The sequence below is a fragment of the Neoarius graeffei genome, chromosome 16 (genome assembly GCF_027579695.1).
Source record: "Neoarius graeffei isolate fNeoGra1 chromosome 16, fNeoGra1.pri, whole genome shotgun sequence".
NCBI classification, from domain to species: Eukaryota; Metazoa; Chordata; class Actinopteri; order Siluriformes; family Ariidae; genus Neoarius; species Neoarius graeffei.
In genome coordinates, this window is record NC_083584.1 from 60367390 (window position 1) to 60391855 (window position 24466).

The following is a 24466-nucleotide window of genomic DNA, read 5'->3' on the forward strand; positions in this document are numbered from 1 at the left end:
GAAAGAGAGAGAGAGAGAGAGAGAGAGATTCAGCCAGAGTAAATGACACACACAGAGAGAGAGAGAGATTCAGCCAGAGTAAATGACACAGAGAGAGAGAGAGAGAGAGAGAGAGAGAGATTCAGCCAGAGTAAATGACACAGAGAGAGAGAGAGAGAGATTCAGCCAGAGTAAATGACACAGAGAGAGAGAGAGAGAGAGAGATTCAGCCAGAGTAAATGACACAGAGAGAGAGAGAGAGAGAGAGAGAGAGATTCAGCCAGAGTAAATGACACAGAGAGAGAGAGAGAGATTCAGCCAGAGTAAATGACACAGAGAGAGAGAGAGAGAGAGAGAGAGATTCAGCCAGAGTAAATGACACAGAGAGAGAGAGAGAGAGATTCAGCCAGAGTAAATGACACAGAGAAAGAGAGAGAGAGATTCAGCCAGAGTAAATGACACACAGAGAGAGAGAGAGAGATTCAGCCAGAGTAAATGACACAGAGAGAGAGAGAGAGAGAGAGAGATTCAGCCAGAGTAAATGACACAGAGAAAGAGAGAGAGAGAGATTCAGCCAGAGTAAATGACACAGACAGAGAGAGAGAGAGATTCAGCCAGAGTAAATGACACAGAGAGAGAGAGAGAGAGAGAGAGAGATTCAGCCAGAGTAAATGACACAGAGAGAGAGAGAGAGAGAGAGAGAGATTCAGCCAGAGTAAATGACACAGAGAGAGAGAGAGAGAGAGATTCAGCCAGAGTAAATGACACAGAGAAAGAGAGAGAGAGATTCAGCCAGAGTAAATGACACAGAGAGAGAGAGAGAGAGAGAGAGAGAGAGATTCAGCCAGAGTAAATGACACAGAAAGAGAGAGAGAGAGAGATTCAGCCAGAGTAAATGACACAGAGAAAGAGAGAGAGAGAGAGAGATTCAGCCAGAGTAAATGACACAGAGAGAGAGAGAGAGAGATTCAGCCAGAGTAAATGACACAGAGAGAGAGAGAGAGAGAGATTCAGCCAGAGTAAATGACACACAGAGAGAGAGAGAGATTCAGCCAGAGTAAATGACACAGAGAGAGAGAGAGATTCAGCCAGAGTAAATGACAGAGAGAGAGAGAGAGAGAGAGAGAGAGATTCAGCCAGAGTAAATGACACAAAGAGAGAGAGAGAGAGAGAGAGAGATTCAGCCAGAGTAAATGACACAGAGAAAGAGAGAGAGAGAGAGAGAGAGAGATTCAGCCAGAGTAAATGACACAGAGAAAGAGAGAGAGAGAGAGATTCAGCCAGAGTAAATGACACAGAGAAAGAGAGAGAGAGAGAGAGAGAGAGATTCAGCCAGAGTAAATGACACAGAGAGAGAGAGAGAGAGAGATTCAGCCAGAGTAAATGACACACAGAGAGAGAGAGAGATTCAGCCAGAGTAAATGACACAGAGAGAGAGAGAGATTCAGCCAGAGTAAATGACAGAGAGAGAGAGAGAGAGAGATTCAGCCAGAGTAAATGACACAGAGAAAGAGAGAGAGAGAGAGAGAGAGATTCAGCCAGAGTAAATGACACAGAGAAAGAGAGAGAGAGAGAGATTCAGCCAGAGTAAATGACACAGAGAGAGAGAGAGAGATTCAGCCAGAGTAAATGACACACAGAGAGAGAGAGAGATTCAGCCAGAGTAAATGACACAGAGAGAGAGAGAGATTCAGCCAGAGTAAATGACACAGAGAGAGAGAGAGAGAGAGAGATTCAGCCAGAGTAAATGACACAGAGAGAGAGAGAGAGATTCAGCCAGAGTAAATGACACACAGAGAGAGAGAGAGATTCAGCCAGAGTAAATGACACAGAGAGAGAGAGAGATTCAGCCAGAGTAAATGACACAGAGAGAGAGAGAGAGAGAGAGATTCAGCCAGAGTAAATGACACAGAGAGAGAGAGAGAGAGAGATTCAGCCAGAGTAAATGACACACAGAGAGAGAGAGAGAGAGAGAGAGAGATTCAGCCAGAGTAAATGACACAGAGAGAGAGAGAGATTCAGCCAAAGTAAATGACACAGAGAGAGAGAGAGAGAGATTCAGCCAGAGTAAATGACACAGAGAAAGAGAGAGAGAGAGATTCAGCCAGAGTAAATGACAGAGAGAGAGAGAGATTCAGCCAGAGTAAATGACACAGAGAGAGAGAGAGAGAGAGAGAGAGAGAGAGAGATTCAGCCAGAGTAAATGACACAGAGAGAGAGAGAGAGAGATTCAGCCAAAGTAAATGACACAGAGAGAGAGAGAGAGAGATTCAGCCAGAGTAAATGACACAGAGAGAGAGAGAGAGAGAGATTCAGCCAGAGTAAATGACAGAGAGAGAGAGAGATTCAGCCAGAGTAAATGACAGAGAGAGAGAGAGATTCAGCCAGAGTAAATGACACAGAGAGAGAGAGAGATTCAGCCAGAGTAAATGACACAGAGAGAGAGAGAGAGAGATTCAGCCAGAGTAAATGACACAGAGAGAGAGAGAGAGAGAGAGATTCAGCCAGAGTAAATGACACAGAGAGAGAGAGATTCAGCCAGAGTAAATGACACAGAGAGAGAGAGAGAGAGATTCAGCCAGAGTAAATGACAGAGAAAGAGAGAGAGAGAGAGAGAGAGAGAGATTCAGCCAGAGTAAATGACACAGAGAGAGAGAGAGAGAGATTCAGCCAGAGTAAATGACACAGAGAAAGAGAGAGAGAGAGAGATTCAGCCAGAGTAAATGACACAGAGAGAGAGAGAGAGAGAGAGAGAGAGAGATTCAGCCAGAGTAAATGACACAGAGAGAGAGAGATTCAGCCAGAGTAAATGACAGAGAGAGAGAGAGATTCAGCCAGAGTAAATGACACAGAGAAAGAGAGAGAGAGAGAGAGAGAGAGAGAGATTCAGCCAGAGTAAATGACACACACAGAGAGAGAGAGAGAGAGAGATTCAGCCAGAGTAAATGACACAGAGAGAGAGAGAGAGAGAGAGAGAGAGAGAGATTCAGCCAGAGTAAATGACAGTGATGCCCCTTTTCCACCAAAGCAGTTCCAGGGCTGGTTCGGGGCCAGTGCTTAGTTTGGAACCGGGTTTTCTGTTTCCACTGACAAAGAACTGGCTCTGGGGCCAGAAAAACCGGTTCCAGGCTAGCACCAACTGTCTGCTGGGCCAGAGGAAAGAACCGCTTACGTCAGGGGGGGGGGGGGGAGTTGTTAAGACCAACAACTATAACAAGACCGCGAAAGAAAGATCGCCATTTTTAAGCAACGAGAAGCAGCAGCTGTACAAACGCTAAGTCATCCATTATTATTATTGTTGTTGCTGCTGTTGCTTCTTCCGTGTTGTTTTTGCTTCGATATTCACGCCAAGGTTTATGCAAACGTAGCGACATAACTGACGTATACAGCGACGTAATGACGTATACAACGACGTAACTGACATATACAGCAACGTAATGACGTGGCTTCCCTTAGCACCGCGAGCTATGGAAAAGCAAACTGGTTCTCAGCTGGCTCACAAATTGAACGAGCTGTGAACCCGCACCAGCACTGGCCCCGAACCAGCCCTGGAACTGATTTGGTGGAAAAGAGGCATGAGACACACACATGTATGTGTTCATACTCACACGTGTGTATGTGTTCATACTCACACATGTGTTGGCAGCGCGTTTGTATGTGTGTGGAGGTCAGGTAAAATGACATGAGCGTCCTGCATGTCCTCTCGCTCGCCACGCCGTGCCGCCACGAAACCCTTCAGCTTCGCCAGTCCTGCAATACACACGCACACACACAATGAACACAGCCACACACACTCAGACACACTGTGTCTAATGGTGTACGAGTGTGTAAATGCTGAAAACCTTTACAAACTTTCTTTTCCGTCTTATTCTGCTCGTCATCCGAGTTCGCGTCCCTGTGTCTCTTCTCTCCTCGGTCCTGCACGCCATCTTCATCTGTACTTCCTGAACACTCAAACACACACACACCTTTAGATAAAGTACAAAGAAGCAGATTGTCACTTAAACGCTGTCTGTAAACTTTACCAGACAACATTAAATACAGTGTGTAGAGGATGTTTGTGTTTCCAGGATGTTTAGATTGTGAGAAAAGGTCTGGGATGAGCACAGGGCAGTTTTTATGAATGCAGCAGCAGTTCTTAGGTAGACATTTACAGTATCCGGGTGAAGAAAGGATGAGACGTGGGAATTAAGTGCTTTTGGGGAAGTGTAAATCTTTAAGGTGTCCATGTAGAGACTACAACCCCTGGCAAAAAATATGGAATCACTACTCCTGGAGGATGTTAATTCAGCTGTTTTACTTTGTAGCACAAAAAAAAAAAAAAAAAAATCACATGACACAAAATGTTTTAATTTAACAGCTGAACATTCTGGCTTTGTAAAATATACCTCAAAAAATTTAATTTTTTGTAATTAATGGCACATTTTTTTCAAGATCAAGTAGAAGAAAAAAATTATGGAATCACTCAATGATGAGGAAAAAATTATGGAATCATAAATAAAAAAAAAAAAATCACAATTAGTACTTTGCTGCACCTCCTCTGGCTTTTATGACAGCTTGAATTCTTTGAGGCGTGGACTTCACTAATGAAAAACAATATTCTTTATCAGTCAGGTTCCAACTTTCTCGTATAGCAGTTGACAGATCAGCTTTGCAGGATGGAGCCTCGTCATGGACTTTTTTTTTTTTCCAATTTCCACCATATATTTTCAATTGGATTGAGATCCAGACTGTTTGCTGGCCGTGCCACTGAGTTGATCTGCCTTTCCTGAAGAAAAGTTTTAATGCTCTTTGCTCTGTAGCAAGATGCGTTATCATCCTGAAAAATGACTTCATCACCACCAAAAGTACTTCTGATTGATGGAATGAGAAAAGTGTCCAAAATGTCAATGTACACCTGTGCATTTACTGTAGAGGGAATGACTGCCATCTGCCCAGGTCCTTTACCCGACATCCAACCCCAGATCATCAATGACTGTGGAAATGTGCTTGCTTTCTTCAGGCAGTCATCTTCATATGTTTCATTGGAACGGCACCAAATAAAAGTTCCAGCATCATCTCCTCGGCCAATGCAGATTCATGATTCATCACTGAATATAACTTTCATCCGATCACCCACAGTCCACGACTCCTTCTCTTTAACCCCTCTGCAACCTTGTTTTCTTCTGTTTAGGTGTTAATGATGGTTAACGTTTGGCTTTTCTGTATGTAAATCCCATTTCCTTCCGCCGATTTCTTACATTTTGGTCACAAACATTGACTCCTGTTTCTGCCCGTTTGTTTTTCATTTCTTTTCTTGTGCATTGTCTATTTTCAAGGCATCTTGCTTTGAGTTTCCTGTCCTGACGCTTTGATCTACCTGTATGTTTCCCTTTTACAACCTTCCCATTTTGTTTGTACTCGCTCCAAATTTTAGACACAGCTGACTGGAAACACCCAACATCTTTTACCACACTCCGTGTTGAATTACGTTCTTAAAGGATATGGGATATGAAACATAAATGCACGCTATATCAGTTTCTTTCCATTAAAAATATGAATTAATTGCATCAACAAATACAAAATCATCTATTAAATTCAGCAAAATCGTTATATTCGTGATGATTATATGGCATTTCTGCTCGAGCTCCGATATGCATATTTTACAACCGGAAGAGCCGCTGTCACGTGATCATACGTCACAAAAACTTTCGGGCACAGCACAAGCGGGTAGATGAATGGAGAAGTGGATGACAAGAAAATTGTTTTTATAGTCTTTAACGTACATTGGACATCATGGTGTATTGTGCTGCTTATGGTTGCAATAATTCCAATGGGAAATGCCCTGGAGTAAGTTTCTTTGCATTCCCCAAGGACCCGAAGCTGAGGAAAGTGTGGGCTCACTACTGGCGTAGAAAAAACTTTGCACCTACTGTTTCCCACAAACTGTGTTCGGACCATTTCACTGAGGATTCTTTCAACTTTAATACTCCGGTACTGAGCGATATTAATTGCCAAGCCAAATTTAAGAGGCCGTATAGCCGGGTTCATGGAGGCAGTGATGGCGCCATAATATACAGGGCCTAACATTCCTACAACTGTAGAGACAGTCAAGAAATCCTGTAACATTAATGGACATTTAAATAAATGTTAAGTTATGTTGGTAAGTTTGTTTAACTTTTCTTAATTTTCATCTCTTTCGCCAAACGGCGTAGTGTTGTTGGCTGTGTGATGGCGTTTCGCCATTTTGAATGTTTTCATCTCGGACTCTGGAAGCACTGTATCTCGATCAATCTCGAAAAATATCAGCAAAAAAAACTAGCTTGCAACGGACTTTAGCTAGATCTATGATGAACTTTCAATGTATGATACAAAAATAATACTTCTTTCAACAGATCATTAGCCTTTGAGCAGAACTGTTTTTAACTTACCAGGAAGTGTTATCGAGCCGACCGCTTTCAGTTTCATGAGGGCTGAATGAACTCTCACTCTCAGAATCATCTGACCCGTCAGAGTAAAGACAAGATCCATGTTCATGTGAATTTCCAGCTATTGGTTCGAATTGATAGGGTCTAACTTCACATCTCTGTGAAACATCGGGAATATCACTGTCGATGGTGTCCATTTCGGTAACCTGTTTACAGGCTTTCATCTAAACGGGAGAACAGGGGCGCTGCGCCCTCTTACTCTCGGCGTGCGCCCCCTTACCGACTCCGTGAAAACATCCCAGCAACACCACGTGACAATGACTACGTTTACATGCACATCCAAATCGAGCTGCTGTCGGTAATTGAGCTGAAGGTCCCAGCAGGGTGCCAGAGAAATCCAATCCTACATGCACACAATGAAATCGGGCTATTGTGTGAGGTGCATTGTGCACCCGAGCCACAGGTGGCGCAACACGCCCCATCGTGTTGGTACACTTCCGGTTGTCGTCATGAAGAAGAGCTATTCAAGAGTGTAAACAAAGTTATCAGTTCCGTGTTCTCCATTGCGCGTTTTTCTCCCGTCCATGAATTTTAATATATTCAACTCCTTAAGCTGAATGAGCATGAACTCTGTCTCCTCACTGCTCCAGAAGTGCACGTTTCTGCTTGCCTGTGGCAGTGGGGGCGTGGTCAAGCGCCGGTCTGTGACAGGAGGGCGGAGCCAGGGAAGGTGAGTGGCAGAATCACTTCACCTGACGGTAATTAACCTGTGTTTGTGTGTCTTCCCAGTAACCGCGCCCTATTTAAGGAGGCAGAGGGAGAGCAGAGGGGACAGCTCATCCTGGGACTAGAACACAGCGCGTGCGCGCTTTTCTCTCAAGAATAAAAGTAGGCTGTTAAACTGAAAAGTCTGACAATAAAAAGCCTATTAGTACCAGAAGCTTTGTCCTGCCGTCCTCTGTGCTCCACCCACACTTCAGAGAGCTCTACATCGCCATTTTCTCCTCTTCGTTTGTTCCTCCTGACCTCTTCTGCTGCTCGCTACTACTGTTGTCATGCCGACCGAGGCTGTTGTGTTTCCCGCTTGTGGTCTCGTCACTCGTCACTTCCGGAAGTAGCTCGACAACTAGCTCGATAGGGTATACATGCACAAAGTAGCTCGGCAGAAATCGCATAAACTAGGTCGTGTAGCTCGATTCCGAGAAATCAAGTTCGGTTCAATTTCAGCCGAATTAAGGTGTATACATGGCATTTTGAACTTTGATTTCAGTCGAGCAACGGCAGAAATTCGATTCTCTCTATGTGCATGTAAACGTAGTGACTACTGTGTCTGATCATCAAATACGTTATAATTGCTCCAAAAATATTCCAATCATAGTAGATACACCGCCAGACGGTGCAAAAACAATCCGAATTGGCGTTTTCCAGACTGAGGCGCCATGTTGTTTAGTTGTTTACTTGTCGTGGCTGCTCTCGCGAGATTTGACATGGGTTACATACAAGGTCAGCTGACTTGTAGAGCGAGATTTCTCGAGACTGAATGACCTTTCACCCACCGGCGCGGGAGCTTTTGACAGAAGTAGTTCGCGAGTTGTTTTTGTTGACACTTGGGCATTTAAAGATGTCATCCCGCGGCACGAAGCGGAAGAAAGCCAAAGACTGTCCGGGACAGAAGAAGATTACTTCTTTCTTTTTCAATGTTGACAGACAATTTGTTACAATTTCCCTCTCAGATAGCCTCAGAATGTCCCATTGGAGCATTTTTCAAAGGCTTTGCACGGCGGGGGACAACCGGCACCATCTTCCCCCCCCCCCCCCGCTTCGCTCCCTCGCCATGGTGAGCGCCCTCATACTAAATTTTTCTAGAAAAAACCCTGGTTTACATTAGATTCCCAAGCGCTGGCTCCTTGGAAAGTTTTTGTGACGTCACGGGTCACGTGACCACCTAGCTCATTAACGAATCATTGTTTTACGCTGATGTATAAAAAAAGTTAAATAATGTGATGATTTTCACATTTTTGACGCCCTGCAGTGATTTAGATGGCATTTCTTATGTCCTTTATACATAATTATACCCAGAAAAAAAATCCATGTCCCACATCCTTTAAGGAGTTTTATAATCCTTTCCATTGTTTCAGCTGACAGCTCTCTTGTTGGGGCCGTGTTTTCTGTCAGTCAGCCAGGTGCAGCAGCTCATTCAGGTCTACAAGCATAGACATCCTAATACATAGACGGAGCATCCAATGTAAATTCTAAAAGTGCTGACGAGACGCGGGGCCGCCATCTTGGAGTGGTGATCCGCTGCACTCAGTGTAATACTAAATACATTAGATATGAACAGCTTATTGTTTTTCTATCGGCCACAACCACCAATCTGTTGCAAATAAAATGCGGTTTTAACAATCTAAATCCATTATAATGATTCAAATGTGTGTATGTTTTCTTTAAATAGATTGTTAAGAACATATCAAAGGGGAAATTAATCTAGTCAGTGAATTTATAAGAGATGGCGAAGTGTAATCTTGTAGCATTTCCTCTACTGTTATTTACAGGTTACTTTAACCGACAAACTTTTTTTTTTGAAACCGAGAAAAATTTGACAGGTTAACGTAGGTTAACAGCCCTACCCCAACACAATCTAGACTGTACATTTATACCCGTTGGCGTTCACAATCATCATAATTTCCTCATCATTTATTTCGACTTTATCATATTTAATTTCATTCATGTCTATTATTGTCATACTCATGTATTAGACTAGTGCTACCTGACGACGATTTAAGTCTCTTAGCTCCTTCTCAGCTCTGGTAATATATTATTTAAAAAAAACAACAAATAGTACGGTAATGTTAAATCTTACTTGTGAAAAGTAATCCCCCTGCTTCTGTTTGAAACGGTTCGCTCGTTTGAGCAGGAGTACGCTGAGCACCTTGTCTCGTCTTCTTCAGTCGTGCAGTAATAGACGGTACTTTTTTTTTTAATTATTTCCCAAAACATTAAAAATACAAACAAATAGAGCACCATATATATACAGATCCAAAAACATAAAAATAGTAAAACACACACATAGCAATAAAGTAAAAAATATGAACAAGAAAGGGGTTACTTAGGCTACGTTCACACTGCAGGCTGAAGTGACTCAAATCCGATCTTTTCGCCCATATGTGACCTGTATCCGATCTTTTATTGACAATATGAACGACACAGATCCGATTTTTTCAAATCTGACCCAGGCCGTTTGGATATGTGGTCCTAATTCCGATTCCTATCTGCTCTTTTCATATGCGACTTCAGTCTGAACCGCCAGGTCGCATTCATCCGACTTACACGTCATCAACAAGCCACAAACGTCACTATTCTGCGCTGAAGTAGGCGGCGGGTCTCTCAAAAAAAGTTACAACATGGCGCATAATCACGGGCGCAGATAGAGGGTGGGACTCGTCCCACCCAGATTTAAATTCACCTCGCTCGGTCCCCCCCACTTATAGGGAGGAAAAAACATCTATGCTGTCTTTCTTTGCATAAGGCAAACCTCACGGAAAAATCAAAAGACTAATTACCATTCGGTTTATTGAGGTGCACAGCAGTGTATACATTAGGGTTGGGCGGTATCCAAATTTTGATACCTTTAAACCGTCTCTGTGTTTTCCCGGGGTATACGGTATTACCGAGAAAAAAATAATATTTTGTTTCGGCCTACTGTGTAACGTGCGCCTATGCCTCAAATGTACTATTTAAAAGCAGCATAGCGAATTGTGTGCATTGATGAATGGATTAAGAGATATTTCAAAGCATCACGCAACTCTTCCTTCATCTTGAAAATAGCATTCAACTGTCGTTTACACATGTCTGCGTTGAAACGCCATTTGCAGCACTATTTCACCTACTCCATCAAAAAAAGTACACGATGAGCAGGATCATACCCTTTCAAGCATGGGAAATAAAAAAAGAAAAGAAAAAGAATCAACCAACACCCAAGTCCGTTTAGACTGCGCGATAAACCATATTCTTCAGCGCAAATGAGGCGAACCTAATTCAAATGCGTGATAGCTGCACAAGGCAAAATCATATGGGCCCACGTCATGCCATGGCGGGGAAATTAATAATCAAATGGCCTTACCTTGCTTAAAACGTTGTCTTGATCACATAACTCCTTACAATTATTCCACTTAAATCCATACGGTTTAACACACCCAACAAAGATAGCAAGCGCATTGCTAATTCCCACCAGAAACCGAACAGTTTACGCTACGATGTTTTCTTCCGTTTCTTCAGTAGATGACATTTCAAACGTTTATTACCCACATCCCAAATGTCATACGTTATATTATTTTACCTTGTTGTTACTCATGTAACCTACTCAAAACACAACTCATTGGAGAGATCTCGTGGAAGTGGAGTACCCCAGGCTATGGTGTGCCTTAGGGGACATATTAGATTTTTCGTTTGGTTTGAAACCAAAATACTGCCACACTGCCGATGTTGTATTTTTTTTTGCCACTAACTCGTTATCTTGACTTGCCATCTTTCAACCGCGGTCTCAGTCTCTTTTTTTTTTTTTTTTTTTAGATAGGACAGTATAGAGAGACAGGAAATGAGCGGGGGAGAGAGAGACGGGATCGGGATCTTGCGAAGCTTTCTGTCAGACTCCAAAATGTCACGCAGGGTTGCCATGGTAACGACATAAACAACCCTGCACGCGATGAAAACTTCTTTAGGAAATTGATAGAATTAGTGAAAATACGATCTCACAGTTATTCGGGATGATCTTCAATTTATTATTTTATATTATGACCTCATGTACTCCATATTTATTTAGATATATTTTTTTTAAAATGACGGTAATGAGACCGATACCGTTGGTACTTTTGGATACCTCGGGATACCTTCTTACCGTAATACCGCCCAACCCTAGTATACATTGTTGCAACAATTCACATAAAACAAAACAAAGACTGATATTCGGTTGGTTGAACTGCGCAGACTGCACAGGTTGCGAGCTCGAGCTTGGTTGCTATGGTTACTAACAACAAGTTTGACAGGCATATCGGGGTTGGGGTTGGTTTGCTGGCAGCTTTGTCCCCCCCCAGTTTTTTGTCCCCCCCAGTTCAAAAAACGTATCTGCGCCCCTGCGCATGACATCAATGCGAGGGACGCTTCGGGCTGTGAAGGTTCTGAATCTTCTCAATGGAAGGACGCAGAGGTTAGGGAGCTGATTTCCATTTGGGGGGATGCAGCTATTCAAGCTAGATTGCATGGATCATACTGCAACCGGGCGGTTTTACTTCCGTAAACACTGGCCATGCTCACTGCGTGTGACGTCGTCGTATCCTGCAATGCGCATGCGGAACACTTTTGCGCTACGTTCACACTGCAAGGCTTAATGCTCAATTCCGATTTTTTTGTGAAATCCGATTTTTTTGTGAGGTCGTTCACATTAACAAATATATGCGACTTGTATGTGATCCTCAGTATGAACGAAAAGCGACCTAAAAGTGTTCCGCATGCGCACTGCAGGATACGACGACATCACACGCAGTGAGCATGGCCAGTGTTTACGGAAGTAAAACCGCCCGGTTGCGGTATGACCCATCCAATCTAGCTTGAATAGCTGCATCCCCCCAAATGGAAATCAGCTCCCTAACCTCTGCGTCCTTCCATTGAGAAGATTCAGAACCTTCACAGCCCGAAGCGTCCCTCGCATTGATGTCATGCACAGGGGCGCAGATACGTTTTTTGAACTGGGGGGGACAAAGCTGCCAGCAAACCAACCCCAACATGCCTGTCAAACTTGTTGTTAGTAACCGTAGCAACCAAGCTCGAGCTCGCAACCTGTGCAGTCTGCGCAGCTCAACCAACCGAATATCAGTCTTTGTTTTGTTTTATGTGAGTTGTTGCAGCTATGTATACACTGCTGTGCACCTCAATAAACCGAATGGTAATTAGTCTTTTGATTTTTCCGTGAGGTTTGCCTTATGCAAAGAAAGACAGCATAGACGTTTTTTCCTCCCTATAAGTGGGGGGACCGAGCGAGGTGAATTTAAATCTGGGTGGGACGAGTCCCCCCCCTCTATCTGCGCCCGTGATTATGCGCCATGTTGTTGTAACTTTTTTTGAGAGACCCGCCGCCTACTTCAGCGCAGAATAGTGACGTTTGTGGCTTGTTGATGACGTGTAAGTCGGATGAATGCGACCTGGCGGTTCAGACTGAAGTCGCATATGAAAAGATCGGATAGGAATCGGAATTAGGACCACATATCCAAACGGCCTGGGTCAGATTTGAAAAAATCGGATCTGTGTCGTTCATATTGTCAATAAAAGATCGGATACAGGTCACATATGGGCGAAAAGATCGGATTTGAGTCACTTCAGCCTGCAGTGTGAACGTAGCCTTAGGTCGCTTTTCGTTCATACTGAGGATCACATACAAGTCGCATATATTTGTTAATGTGAACGACCTCACAAAAAAATCGGATTTCACAAAAAAATCGGAATTGAGCATTAAGCCTTGCAGTGTGAACGTAGCGTTAACTGTCTTTACATATGTTAATGGAGTAAATCAAAGTCATCCAAAAAAAGATATAAAATAACCAACATCCTTATTTTCAACTAACTTTAGAGATTTGGCAAAAAGCTTGAGGTCATTCTTCCAGTGTGTAACATAAGGTTTAGTTTTTTAAAAAACGAAATTTGTGAATAAAGTGTTTACCTAAAAGTAGTAAATTATTAATACCATATTCAATTTTTTTTATTATTTAAAAACACTCCAAATTTAATTTCTTTAATGGATAAAGGGGCAAACTGAATAGACTAATAGACGGTACCTTATTTTACAAAGCCAGAATGTTCAGCTGTTAAATAAAACAATTTTGTGTCATGTCTCTGATTTGTTTTTTTGCTACAAAGTAAACCAGCTGAATGAACATCCTCCAAGAGTAGTGATTCCATATTTTTTGCCAGGGGTTGTACACACATCCGCAAGGCGGGAGGAAGAGGAAAGCCACAGCTCCTTCCTTCAGCCTTGTTATCTTTAGCCAAGCTAAACTATGCTAACACACTTTCCTGCAATGTGTTTTGTGTTTAATCAGCTTTGAGGCTGATTTAACAAAAACAAACGTCTCACACACAATGTTTATCACATATTCCGTTTAGAAATGTCGAATTATCTTCTTCACAAAACAAACATTAAGCGCCTTTAGCTAGCTAGGTAGCTAGCTAGCTAATTGTGACTGGCTAGTTCAAGCGTCTCGAAGCGTTGACTGAAAATGTTCCTGTTAGCTCGCAATTCAGAAGAAAAAATTACCAAAAAATATATATATATATCCTCTAAATATCTCTTCTTACCCGAGTTTGTATTGTTCGTGGGAGCAGGAAGATCTGCAAACAAATCCATCACGATATTTCTGAGCAAACCAAGACAATCTGTGATTAATTATGATATTATTATACCGAACACTAGTTTAGCTAATGTAACCTTCTAAAGGGAAATGCTTACCCGCTTGATATTTTTCCAGTTAAATGCACAAATAAAATGTGTAAAATTATACACTAATCTTCTAATATCTTTTCACAAGCCAAGGACTTGAGCTTTACATCCAACGTTGTCTCGGGTTCAGTCCCAAATCCATGCACATGAGACAGATATAATCACTACAAAGTGAGTAGAGAAGTTACTGTACAGTCAGTGTAGTGCACTTATGTAGGGAAAAGGGAGCCATTTAGGATTCAGCCTCAGTGTCTGAACACAACGGAGAACAGAGTTAATTTGAAACGAGATAGCTGTGCTGTAAGCGGTACAAAAGTGAATCTGTGTAGGGTTTTTTATGATTTTATTTTTATTTTTTAAGATATTTGGGACTGATGGACACAATGTCTAAGTACTGAGATTAAATGAGTAAATTCCGCCTTGCGTTGGTGGTATAGTGGTGAGCATAGCTGCCTTCCAAGCAGTTGACCCGGGTTCGATTCCCGGCCAACGCATAAACTTCTTGGTATTTCTGTGGTTGTGTTATTTAATATCAGTCATCTCTTACATTTTGAAAATATTTAGCAACGCAACCTAAATATAATAATGTTACTAATTTCAGTAAAGAACCTTCGAATGACACAGGATTGTTGGCCAGGTGCATCTCTGCTCTTCTACCATTAAGGCAGTGCCTGTGCGTTGGTGGTATAGTGGTGAGCATAGCTGCCTTCCAAGCAGTTGACCCGGGTTCGATTCCCGGCCAACGCAGATACATTTTTGTATTCCTGTGGTTGGTTGCTTTTAATTAAAATATGTCTTTCATCCATCCATTATCTGTAGCTGTTTATCCTGTCCTACAGGGTTGCAGGCAAGCTGGAGCTTATCCCAGCCGACTATGGGTGAGAGGCGGGGTGCACCCTGGACAAGTCGCCAGGTCATCGCAGGGCTCCTAAATATAATAATGTTACTCATCTCATCTCGCCACTTTATCCTTCTACAGGGTCACAGGCAAGCTGGAGCCTATCCCAGCTGACTACGGGCAAAAGGCAGGGTACACCCTGGACAAGTCACCAGGTCATCACAGGGCTGACACATAGACACAGACAACCATTCACACTCACCAGTTAACCTAACCTGCATGTCTTTGGACTGTGGGGGAAACCCACACAGACAACATGCAAACTCCGCACAGAAAGGCCCTCGCCGGCCACAGGGCTCGAACCTGGACCTTCTTGCTGTGAGGCGACAGCGCTAACCACTAAACCACTGTGCTGCCTAATAATGTTACTAATTTCAGTAAAGAACCTTCGAATGACACAGGATTGTTGGCCACGTGCATCTCTGCTCTTCTACCATTAAGGCAGTGCCTGTGCGTTGGTGGTATAGTGGTGAGCATAGCTGCCTTCCAAGCAGTTGACCCGGGTTCGATTCCTGGCCAACGCAGATACATTTTTGTATTCCTGTGGTTGGTTGCTTTTAATTAAAATATGTCTTTCATCCATCCATTATCTGTAGCTGTTTATCCTGTCCTACAGGGTTGCAGGCAAGCTGGAGCTTATCCCAGCCGACTATGGGTGAGAGGCGGGGTGCACCCTGGACAAGTCGCCAGGTCATCGCAGGGCTCCTAAATATAATAATGTTACTAATTTCAGTAAAGAACCTTCGAATGACACAGGATTGTTGGCCAGGTGCATCTCTGTTCTTCTACCGTTAAGGCAGTGCCTGTGCGTTGGTGGTATAGTGGTGAGCATAGCTGCCTTCCAAGCAGTTGACCCAGGTTTGATTCCTGGCCAACGCAGGTAAATTTTTGTATTCCTGTGGTTGGTTGCTTTTAATTAAAATATGTCTTTCATCCATCCATTATCTGTAGCTGTTTATCCTGTCCTACAGGGTTGCAGGCAAGCTGGAGCTTATCCCAGCCGACTATGGGTGAGAGGCGGGGTGCACCCTGGACAAGTCGCCAGGTCATCGCAGGGCTCCTAAATATAATAATGTTACTCATCTCATCTCACCACTTTATCCTTCTACAGGGTCACAGGCAAGCTGGAGCCTATCCCAGCTGACTACGGGCAAAAGGCAGGGTACACCCTGGACAAGTCACCAGGTCATCACAGGGCTGACACATAGACACAGACAACCATTCACACTCACCAGTTAACCTAACCTGCATGTCTTTGGACTGTGGGGGAAACCCACACGGACAACATGCAAACTCCGCACAGAAAGGCCCTCGCCGGCCACAGGGCTCGAACCTGGACCTTCTTGCTGTGAGGCGACAGCGCTAACCACTAAACCACTGTGCTGCCTAATAATGTTACTAATTTCAGTAAAGAACCTTCGAATGACACAGGATTGTTGGCCACGTGCATCTCTGCTCTTCTACCATTAAGGCAGTGCCTGTGCGTTGGTGGTATAGTGGTGAGCATAGCTGCCTTCCAAGCAGTTGACCCGGGTTTGATTCCTGGCCAACGCAGGTAAACTTTTGTATTCCTGTGGTTGGTTGCTTTTAATTAAAATATGTCTTTCATCCATCCATCCATTATCTGTAGCTGTTTATCCTGTCCTACAGGGTTGCAGGCAAGCTGGAGCTTATCCCAGCCGACTATGGGTGAGAGGCGGGGTGCACCCTGGACAAGTCGCCAGGTCATCGCAGGGCTCCTAAATATAATAATGTTACTCATCTCTCATCTCATCTCATTATCTGTAGCCGCTTTATCCTTCTACAGGGTCGCAGGCAAGCTGGAGCTTATCCCAGCTGACTATGGGTGAGAGGTGGGGTACACCCTGGACAAGTCGCTAGGTCATCAGAGGGCTATATGTCTTTCAGTGTTATTTAAGATCAGTCATCTATTTAAGATGACTTCAGTGTTATTTAAGATCAGACATTTGTATGCAATCATTTTGTTCAACCCACTGAATTAAAGCTGAAAGTCTGAACTTCAACTGCATCTGAATTGTTTTGTTCAAAATCCATTGTGGTAATGTACAGAACCAAAATTAGAAAAATGTTGTCTCTGTCCAAATATTTATGGACCTAACTGTATATTGAATTTGTTAAAGGACTACAGACTTTCCTGAACTGAAATATGTTTCTATTCTGCACAGATCTCAAAATTCTAGCATTTTCAAGTCTGATTTCTCCTAAAAGTGAAAAGGGAGAAAATTACATTTTTAATTCAGTTCCACTGAAAAACACCTGCCTACCTTTATAACATAATCGACTTACGGAAACACAACATTACTGATTTATTTTAAAGAACACTGAGATTACAATGGGTAATTAATTTGTTCCCACTTTGAGTATCAGCATCAACCTCTGTTTCATCACCTGAGCCGAAAGTCACTCATTACATTTAAATTTAAGCCTCGTCATCATATTCTGTTGACAAAATTCCTTGTTATTCATGCTTTTAAAAAACACTAACATTTTCTCTCTGTACAGAGTGTGTTAGTGCTCTCCTATCTTTTGATGATGATGTGATAAAGCAGGAGCATCGAAAACATTTTGACAGCCGTTATCTGATTTGACTTGATCAAATCACAGGGAAATCATTCTTGGGAAGTTTTGGACATCTTTAAGCAGGTTTCCTGCTGTGTTTGTTAACATGATCATTGAAGGTAGACACCACAGGCAAGGTTAGAAACTAGGTCTGTATGTAGAAACAGATCAGCAGCTGTAACTCTAGCTGTCTTATGTCAGTGTTCGGTGGAATAAATCATCTGACAAGGATGCTTCTGTTAGCATTTGTTACTTATGGAGGCTTCCTGTTTCCTTCATGATTGGTGTCCAGCTCCATGTGTAATGTACTTTGATTTAATCAGCTCTTTTTGATGAAAGTTTCTATTTCTTACTGAATTGTAGCCCACAGTGCTAACAACACCCACTTTCCTGAATACTTATGCTTGCCGTATTACTTCACTTCTTGGTGAAGTCTTACAAATTTTTAACCTTTTCTGCTTTCAAAGCCTAAAGTCTTGGTTTTTGTGTAGCAAGTTGATTAATAATTGATTTGTTGTGAAATTGGATATCTGCTACCTTCCATGCTCTCACATGCATTGGTGGTATAGTGGTGAGCATAGCTGCCTTCTAAGGTGTTGACTTGGGTTTGATTCCCAGCCAATGCAGAACTTTTGTTCCTTTTTTTTCCCCCTGGTGATCCTACATCAGCTCCTTTAACTGGAACCACGTTTTCTTTTTTGGTTTGATGGCTTATTGCACTGAGCTGTTGAATAGTTGATTTAACTGTAATCTAGGGCGTTTTAGAAACTTTATAAACAAATGTGGAAAATGCTTTAGTGCTCTGCAGTCAGGAATGTAGATCGTACCATGGAAACTTGTGATACCAAAGTTAGTGTTAAGCACAGGCAAGGGAGTAACTTTGATTTTGACATTGGTGGGGACACAAAAGGGCTACAAGGCAGAGCTTCCGAAAGGTGTTTTTTTATTTTTCCATCAGCCGTGGCCTAATGGTTAGGGAGTTGGTCTTTGGATCCCAAGGTTGCAGGTTCAAATCCCACTCTTACCTCTCCCTACAGCTCTCTCCATGGCTGAAGTGCCCTTGAGCAAGGCACCTAACCCAACGTTGCTAGCATGTGATGATTTATTACTTTTACACCACACAATTCCTAATTTGTGTTTAAGCAGTCGTTCTGTCTCTTCCACAGAAATACATGAAAATAAGAATTACGGTAAAAACTTTAAGCATTTTTAGCATTGGGGCGGCACGGTGGTGTAGTGGTTAGCGCTGTCGCCTCACAGCAAGAAGGTCCTGGGTTTGAGCCCCGGGGCCGGCGAGGGCCTTTCTGTGTGGAGTTTGCATGTTCTCCCCGTGTCCGCGTGGGTTTCCTCCGGGTGCTCCGGTTTCCCCCACAGTCCAAAGACATGCAGGTTAGGTTAACTGGTGACTCTAAATTGACCGTAGGTGTGAATGTGAGTGTGAATGGTTGTCTGTGTCTGTCAGCCCTGTGATGACCTGGCGACTTGTCCAGGGTGTACCCCGCCTTTCGCCCGTAGTCAGCTGGGATAGGCTCCAGCTTGCCTGCGACCCTGTAGAAGGATAAAACGGCTAGAGATAATGAGATGAGATTTTTAGCATTAAATATATATATATTTTTAAATTCAGTATCTGTATTGTTTGACATTGGAGGGGGGTGTCTCAAAATTCACTGACTGCCTTATTGAGACACTCATAAATAGGTGCTACTGGTGGCATTTTTTATTCTGTAATTAAGCTCAAATTTAGTTAAAATGATATTTGGATATATAATTTAGTGATTGCCTATTATAGCATGATTATGATTGCATTAGTATTGCATTTGTAGTATCCCCCCCATTTTTTGTCTTTTTGTTGCCCCTCCATTTTCCATATTATGTCTTTTTGTTGCCTGTTTCTGTGTTCGTAACGTGTGTTACGATTTTCACTGCAGATGTGCTTGTGATTTCTTTTATGTTCATGCTGCAGTTACCAATATTCGTCTGTAGGTGGCAGTAAAGGACCATGGATTTGTTGTATCTAGCCTAGCCTAGTAGTAGTAGAAAGAGGTCTCTGTAAAACGGTGAACGCAGCAGACTCAGCGGCTGTCACGCTGTTGATTCTGAACTGCAAGTCGCACATCTGCATGGCCATGCAGTAGCCTACATCTGACTACTTACATTCTGTAAAACCATTAGGTCTATAAATTTAACATTCATTCATCGAGGATATTATCTAACACCAAGTTACATTGCTCCAGCATTCCTTTTTTCTGCAGCTATGCAGTAGCCTAGCTCTGATGCGTCCTGTCATGTTGGTAAACCTGCCTAAGGAGCCGCAGCAATACTTTTATGAAGGGTTTCCAAACATCAAAAGGATTTTGTTGAGTTTTTAAAGCTCGACGGAAACCCTGCACTTACATTCTTGACTTTGAAGAAGAAGGAACGAATGTCTCGTTTCTTGGGAGGGGGGGCCGTCGTCCATGATACTCAAGTCAGCATGCGAGTCGTAGGGCAAGCATGCATGGACATCGAAGCCCAGCTCAATTTGTAGGCTGACGGAGAGTGGGGGGTGCGTGGGGTAGGTCAGGTGTGTACGTATGAGATACAGGGGATTGATGGGCGGGTAGTCACGGCTGCTGTGGGAAGTGTGCTGCTTTTACAGCAGATGGAGTGACAGCTGGAATAGCCAACCATGTAAGTTAGCGAGAAACAGGTAGCTAATCAGAGAATGTATATCTACGTTATAGGGGGGATTATTAGCAGTGTCATACATCTAACCCTTTGTGTGCCATATAATCATTGCTCAGGTTAGGACATCGGTTTTATTGATCGTGATTACAGCAGTAGCGGCTGAATATTGGTAGGGACACGTCCCTAGCTTCCCTACCCAAAATTACGCCCTAGAGCACAGGATTTAAAGTCAGGTCAGCCAGCTTGATATTCAGACATCATGATCAGTAAGACTGACTGCTACCAGTAAACACGTAACCTGGTAGTACCTGTTCATGGTTGGGTGGCTGGTGACTAAACTGGCTCAGCCTACCTGTTTGCTTGCAAATAGTGTAGGTAGGTGGGTAGACACCCTGTAGAACTAAAGAAAAACATCTGCAAAGTGCGGATAACCTCCTAGTGATTCAACAGCCGTCTACCAACCTACAACTCTCCAGTACCTCTGTTGTCCTGACTTATGTCTTGCCACGGAATCGAGGTCTTGGAGCAGCCAAGTAGCCTTGGACTGTGCATGTTCTCCGGGTGCTCCGGTTTCCCCCACAGTCCAAAGACATGCAGGTTAGGTTAACTGGTGACTCTAAATTGAGCGTAGGTGTGAATGTGAGTGTGAATGGTTGTCTGTGTCTATGTGTCAGCCCTGTGATGACCTGGCGACTTCTCCAGGGTGTACCCCGCCTTTCGCCCGTAGTCAGCTGGGATAGGCTCCAGCTTGCCTGCGACCCTGTAGAAGGATAAAGCGGCTAGAGATAATGAGATGAGATGTAAACGGCTTCTTTTCGGTCAGCTATCTACAGGAACCAGAAGCGTCAGCACTCCTAAGAAGAGATTTAAGGATGTCCTAAAAAGGACCTTCAAAGACTGTGAGATTGGTAATTGGGCCACAAACCCATTAGATAGATTGGAGTGGAGGAGAACAGTTTGTGATGGTGTGAGGACCTTTGAAAAGAAGAGGCAACTGGCTGAGGAAAACACAAAAGCCAGACGCAAGGCACTAAAAACTAGGACAACCTCCTGGGTAGATGTCCTCGCAGACGCCATATGGACCGCCATGCTCGTGTCAGTGGCAGTGATGATGGTGGTGATGAAGCACAGAATTGGAATAGGAGCACAGTTGAGTCTTCCTGGACCTTCAATTACACTGTGCTTCCAACTCTATTAACTAATATGCTAAGTAAAGGGAGAAAAAAACCACTTAGGTGCATGCTGCTATCGGAAAATAATCAAAGGTGTGATGTCTGACACAAAATAGAATTCCTGTAACAAAACACCATCTGGCCACTCAGATCCAAGAATTCAACAGCATTGTGATATAATGAACGTTAACAACCACACACACAAAGACACACTCTGTAACTCAGCCAGCGCTGGTTTAATACAGACTGTTTGTACGTGAGGAATGTACAGTATGTACACTCTCGTACAGAGCTTTGTACAAAACATACAGAGCTTAATAAATATTTAACACAAACACTATGGGACAGACTGATATGGCTAATCTCTTACTCTCTCTCACACACACACACATCTCTGAGTAGTCGTGTTTAATGAGGATTGTGTTAATCTGACTGTGCGACTGCAACTGCACTGATCGTGGATGGAACGGTTTATTAGATTACACAAATGTTCATGTTTCTCAAAAGGGGGCACTCCATGGAGGTTTAGTTAGCGGTCAAGTGTAATTACAGACTTTAACATCCTGCACAGCAAGATGTAGCGCGGCACAGTTCGCCTGTCGAAAGCACAAATTCATAACTTCTGTTTTAATTAAACAATGCTCATGCCAACCCTAATGTGAACCCTTATGTCCTGATGCTAACACAAAACCCCAACACTGATATGAGATGGGGTTTTTTGCTGAGTAGTGTAGATCACGCACACACACACTCTCACGCACACTTCTCTTGCTCTCTTTTTTATACACACACACACACACACACAGGTAGATTGTGGTTGTATCTGCTAGACTGATTGTCATGACGCATTGTGGTTAGGTTAGGCAATGTGGTCAAAGTTATATTTTTAAATAAAGCTGTTCAAATTCAAACAGCACGGTTTCCTGAAAAAATATTTCCTGATGATTTTTTTTTCCTAATGGCGAATTATAACAGCAGTTTCCCATTTCACTTTCTTAAGTCTGTAGCCCTTTGATTACTGATGGCTCTTATTTACCACTCCGTTCCTCCTTCAAACACACACACACACACACATACACACAGGCTGGCAGTTGAGGTTTCACCAACACTGATGTCACAAATATGATATGAAGGCACTGTGCTGAGCTGCGATTCGAGTGACATCACTGGACTGGTCCCTCTGAGCTGATTGGCTGTGTTGAGATTGGTCCCGCCCCTCTGAGCATGTGATTGGCTTGGAGTCTAAGCCTCACTGGCTGTGCTGTTGCGATTCAGATCCCTGATTCCCTGCAGTATCCGCTTCATGTGACCGACCTTCGTTACACCCAGGTCCTGAGATCGACAAAGGACACATAGTGAAAATACTGAACTGAACCTGCTGTGGACTACACAGACACAGACACACACGGTTACCTTCAGGTCTCTCCTCTCTAGGTGCACCAGTTCTGGTCCACGCACGTCATGCCTGATGAAGATCTCCTTATACTCTGACAGACACAACTGCTCCAACCAGCATGCCACTTCTTCCACTCCCCACTGATTCACTACACACACGTTATACATAATACACATCATATGCACACAGGCCCAGTGTTGGGCACGTTTCTTTCAAAAAGTAATTAGTTATAGTTACTAGTTACTTTTCCCAAAAAGTAACTGAGTTACTAACGGAGTTACTTTGTCATAAAAGTAACTAATTACCAGAGAAAGTAATTATTCCGTTACATTTTGTTCCCCCTCAAAAAAAAAATCAAATTAAATTAGTGTAATCATAATAAAAGTGAATGTTAAATGTGTTTAATGACTGAAATGGACACTTAACAGAACCAATTAGTAATGTTATCTAAACTATATTAATATTTTTGTGGGACAATGTGAGATAAGACATCTATCAAATGTAATATATTTTTGTAGTTATTAAAATTATGTTACTAATTACTGGCCACTGACGAGGACAAACGCTTTGTTCCTCGACATAATGTGCATTGCATGTAAACACTCTTGCCTTTTATTTCAAGTAATGAAAAGTAATGGCTGTATTTCCAATGTGAAAGCGCAGTGCTGGGCTGACCGCTCGCCATCGCTGGGTCTTCTGATTGAAAGTGTGCGCAGTAGTGCAGTAGGCGGAGCCTACCTACGTATGTTGTCCAAATCTACTCTGACTGGCTTACTGTGCCGTTGTCTCGCGTCTCCCTGCCCCACACTAAAGCAGAGGAAAGAAAGGCTGAGCGAGCAGCGTGCCAGATGAGAACAGCTTTAATAAAGTAACGCATAGTATTTTATTGTAAGTAACGGGAACGGCGTTATAACGATGTAAAAAGTAATTAGTTAGATTACTCGTTACTAAAAAAAGTAACGCCGTTTATTTGTAACGCCGTTATTCCCATCACTGCACAGGCCACAAGCAAGGGGTACAGAATAATGGAGTGTAAACTTAAACCTAACACTCTGACTTGCCCAGGTACCATATCTGTTCCTTGTGGCCACACGGTCCCTCCCACACTGCCTCTCCAGGTTTAATCTGTGACATCATCTGCCCAACCAGAGGGCACTGCATTCCTGTCACCATATTCCTGAGGTAACTTCTGTGGTAAGACTGAGGTAATCCTGAGAGAATTGGAAGGTAACTAAGGGAATTCTGACCGAGGTACTTCTGAGGTACGTACCTCTATGGTTAATCCAAGATCAACCTGAGGTAATACTTAAGGGAATTCTGAAATAATTTGGGGATAATTCTGGGGCAATTATGAGGTAACCATGGGAATTGCGAGGTAAATCTAAGGCAGTTCAACAGCAAGTCTCAGGTAACCAAGATAATTCTGTGGTAAATATGATGTAAATCAGAGGTAATTCTGAGGGTTGGTAACAGGCAATTCTGAAGTAAATCTGAGGTAGTTCTCTGGTAATTCTTAGGTAACTGATAATTCTGAGGTATATTTGAGGCAATTCTGAGGCAACTATGGTAATTCTGAGGTAAACCTGTGGTAAATTTGAAGTAACTATGGTAACGCAGAGGTAAAATCTGAGGTAATTTTAACTATGGTATTTCTGAGGTAAATCTGAGGTAACTATGGTTAATATAATTCATTGTTCATAAATCTAAGGTAATTCTGGGGTAAATTCCATGATATTTTTGAGGAAATACTCCTAATTCTGAGGGAACTATGGAAATTCTGAGGTAAACCTGTGGTAATTTTGCAGTAACTATGGTAATGCAGAGGTAAATCTGAGGTAATTCTATAGTAATGATGATGTAAATCTGAGGTAATTTTAACAG

General features: G+C 42.9%; 2 protein-coding genes and 5 non-coding genes across 12 annotated transcripts in view; 5 read left to right on the forward strand and 2 right to left on the reverse strand.

Moving 5' to 3' along the window:
* The window catches only part of ilkap (integrin-linked kinase-associated serine/threonine phosphatase), a 24779-nt gene extending 10782 nt beyond the window's left edge, over positions 1-13997 (reverse strand). Inside the window, exons 1-4 of one of the 3 annotated variants that reach the window (XM_060943298.1) lie at positions 13882-13997; positions 13731-13763; positions 3832-3923; positions 3612-3729 (exon numbers count right to left, since the gene is read on the reverse strand). In XM_060943298.1, coding sequence (XP_060799281.1) covers positions 3612-3676 — 65 coding nt within the window. In that variant the 5' untranslated portion in view covers positions 3677-3729; positions 3832-3923; positions 13731-13763; positions 13882-13997. Of the gene's footprint in view, positions 1-3611; positions 3730-3821; positions 3948-13730; positions 13790-13881 lie in introns of all 3 variants that reach the window. The other 2 variants (XM_060943297.1, XM_060943296.1) reach the window with 2 other exon arrangements.
* A 297-nt stretch (positions 13998-14294) lies between these two features.
* Positions 14295-14366, forward strand: trnag-ucc (transfer RNA glycine (anticodon UCC)). The gene has a single exon. It is a non-coding gene; the product is annotated as a tRNA-Gly (tRNA).
* A 181-nt stretch (positions 14367-14547) lies between these two features.
* trnag-ucc (transfer RNA glycine (anticodon UCC)) lies at positions 14548-14619 on the forward strand. The gene has a single exon. It is a non-coding gene; the product is annotated as a tRNA-Gly (tRNA).
* Positions 14620-15222: 603 nt separating this feature from the next.
* Positions 15223-15294, forward strand: trnag-ucc (transfer RNA glycine (anticodon UCC)). The gene has a single exon. It is a non-coding gene; the product is annotated as a tRNA-Gly (tRNA).
* A 283-nt stretch (positions 15295-15577) lies between these two features.
* trnag-ucc (transfer RNA glycine (anticodon UCC)) lies at positions 15578-15649 on the forward strand. Its single transcript has one exon. It is a non-coding gene; the product is annotated as a tRNA-Gly (tRNA).
* A 603-nt stretch (positions 15650-16252) lies between these two features.
* On the forward strand, positions 16253-16324 carry trnag-ucc (transfer RNA glycine (anticodon UCC)). The gene has a single exon. It is a non-coding gene; the product is annotated as a tRNA-Gly (tRNA).
* Positions 16325-21399: 5075 nt separating this feature from the next.
* The window catches only part of LOC132900921 (diacylglycerol kinase delta-like), a 38506-nt gene continuing 35439 nt past the window's right edge, over positions 21400-24466 (reverse strand). For 3 of the 4 annotated variants that reach the window (XM_060943300.1, XM_060943299.1, XM_060943301.1), the window contains exons 29-30: positions 22603-22733; positions 21400-22521 (exon numbers count right to left, since the gene is read on the reverse strand). In XM_060943300.1, the coding sequence (XP_060799283.1) occupies positions 22432-22521; positions 22603-22733 (221 nt within the window). In that variant the 3' untranslated portion in view covers positions 21400-22431. Of the gene's footprint in view, positions 22522-22602; positions 23393-24466 lie in introns of those variants that run through there. The other variant, XM_060943302.1, reaches the window with a different exon arrangement.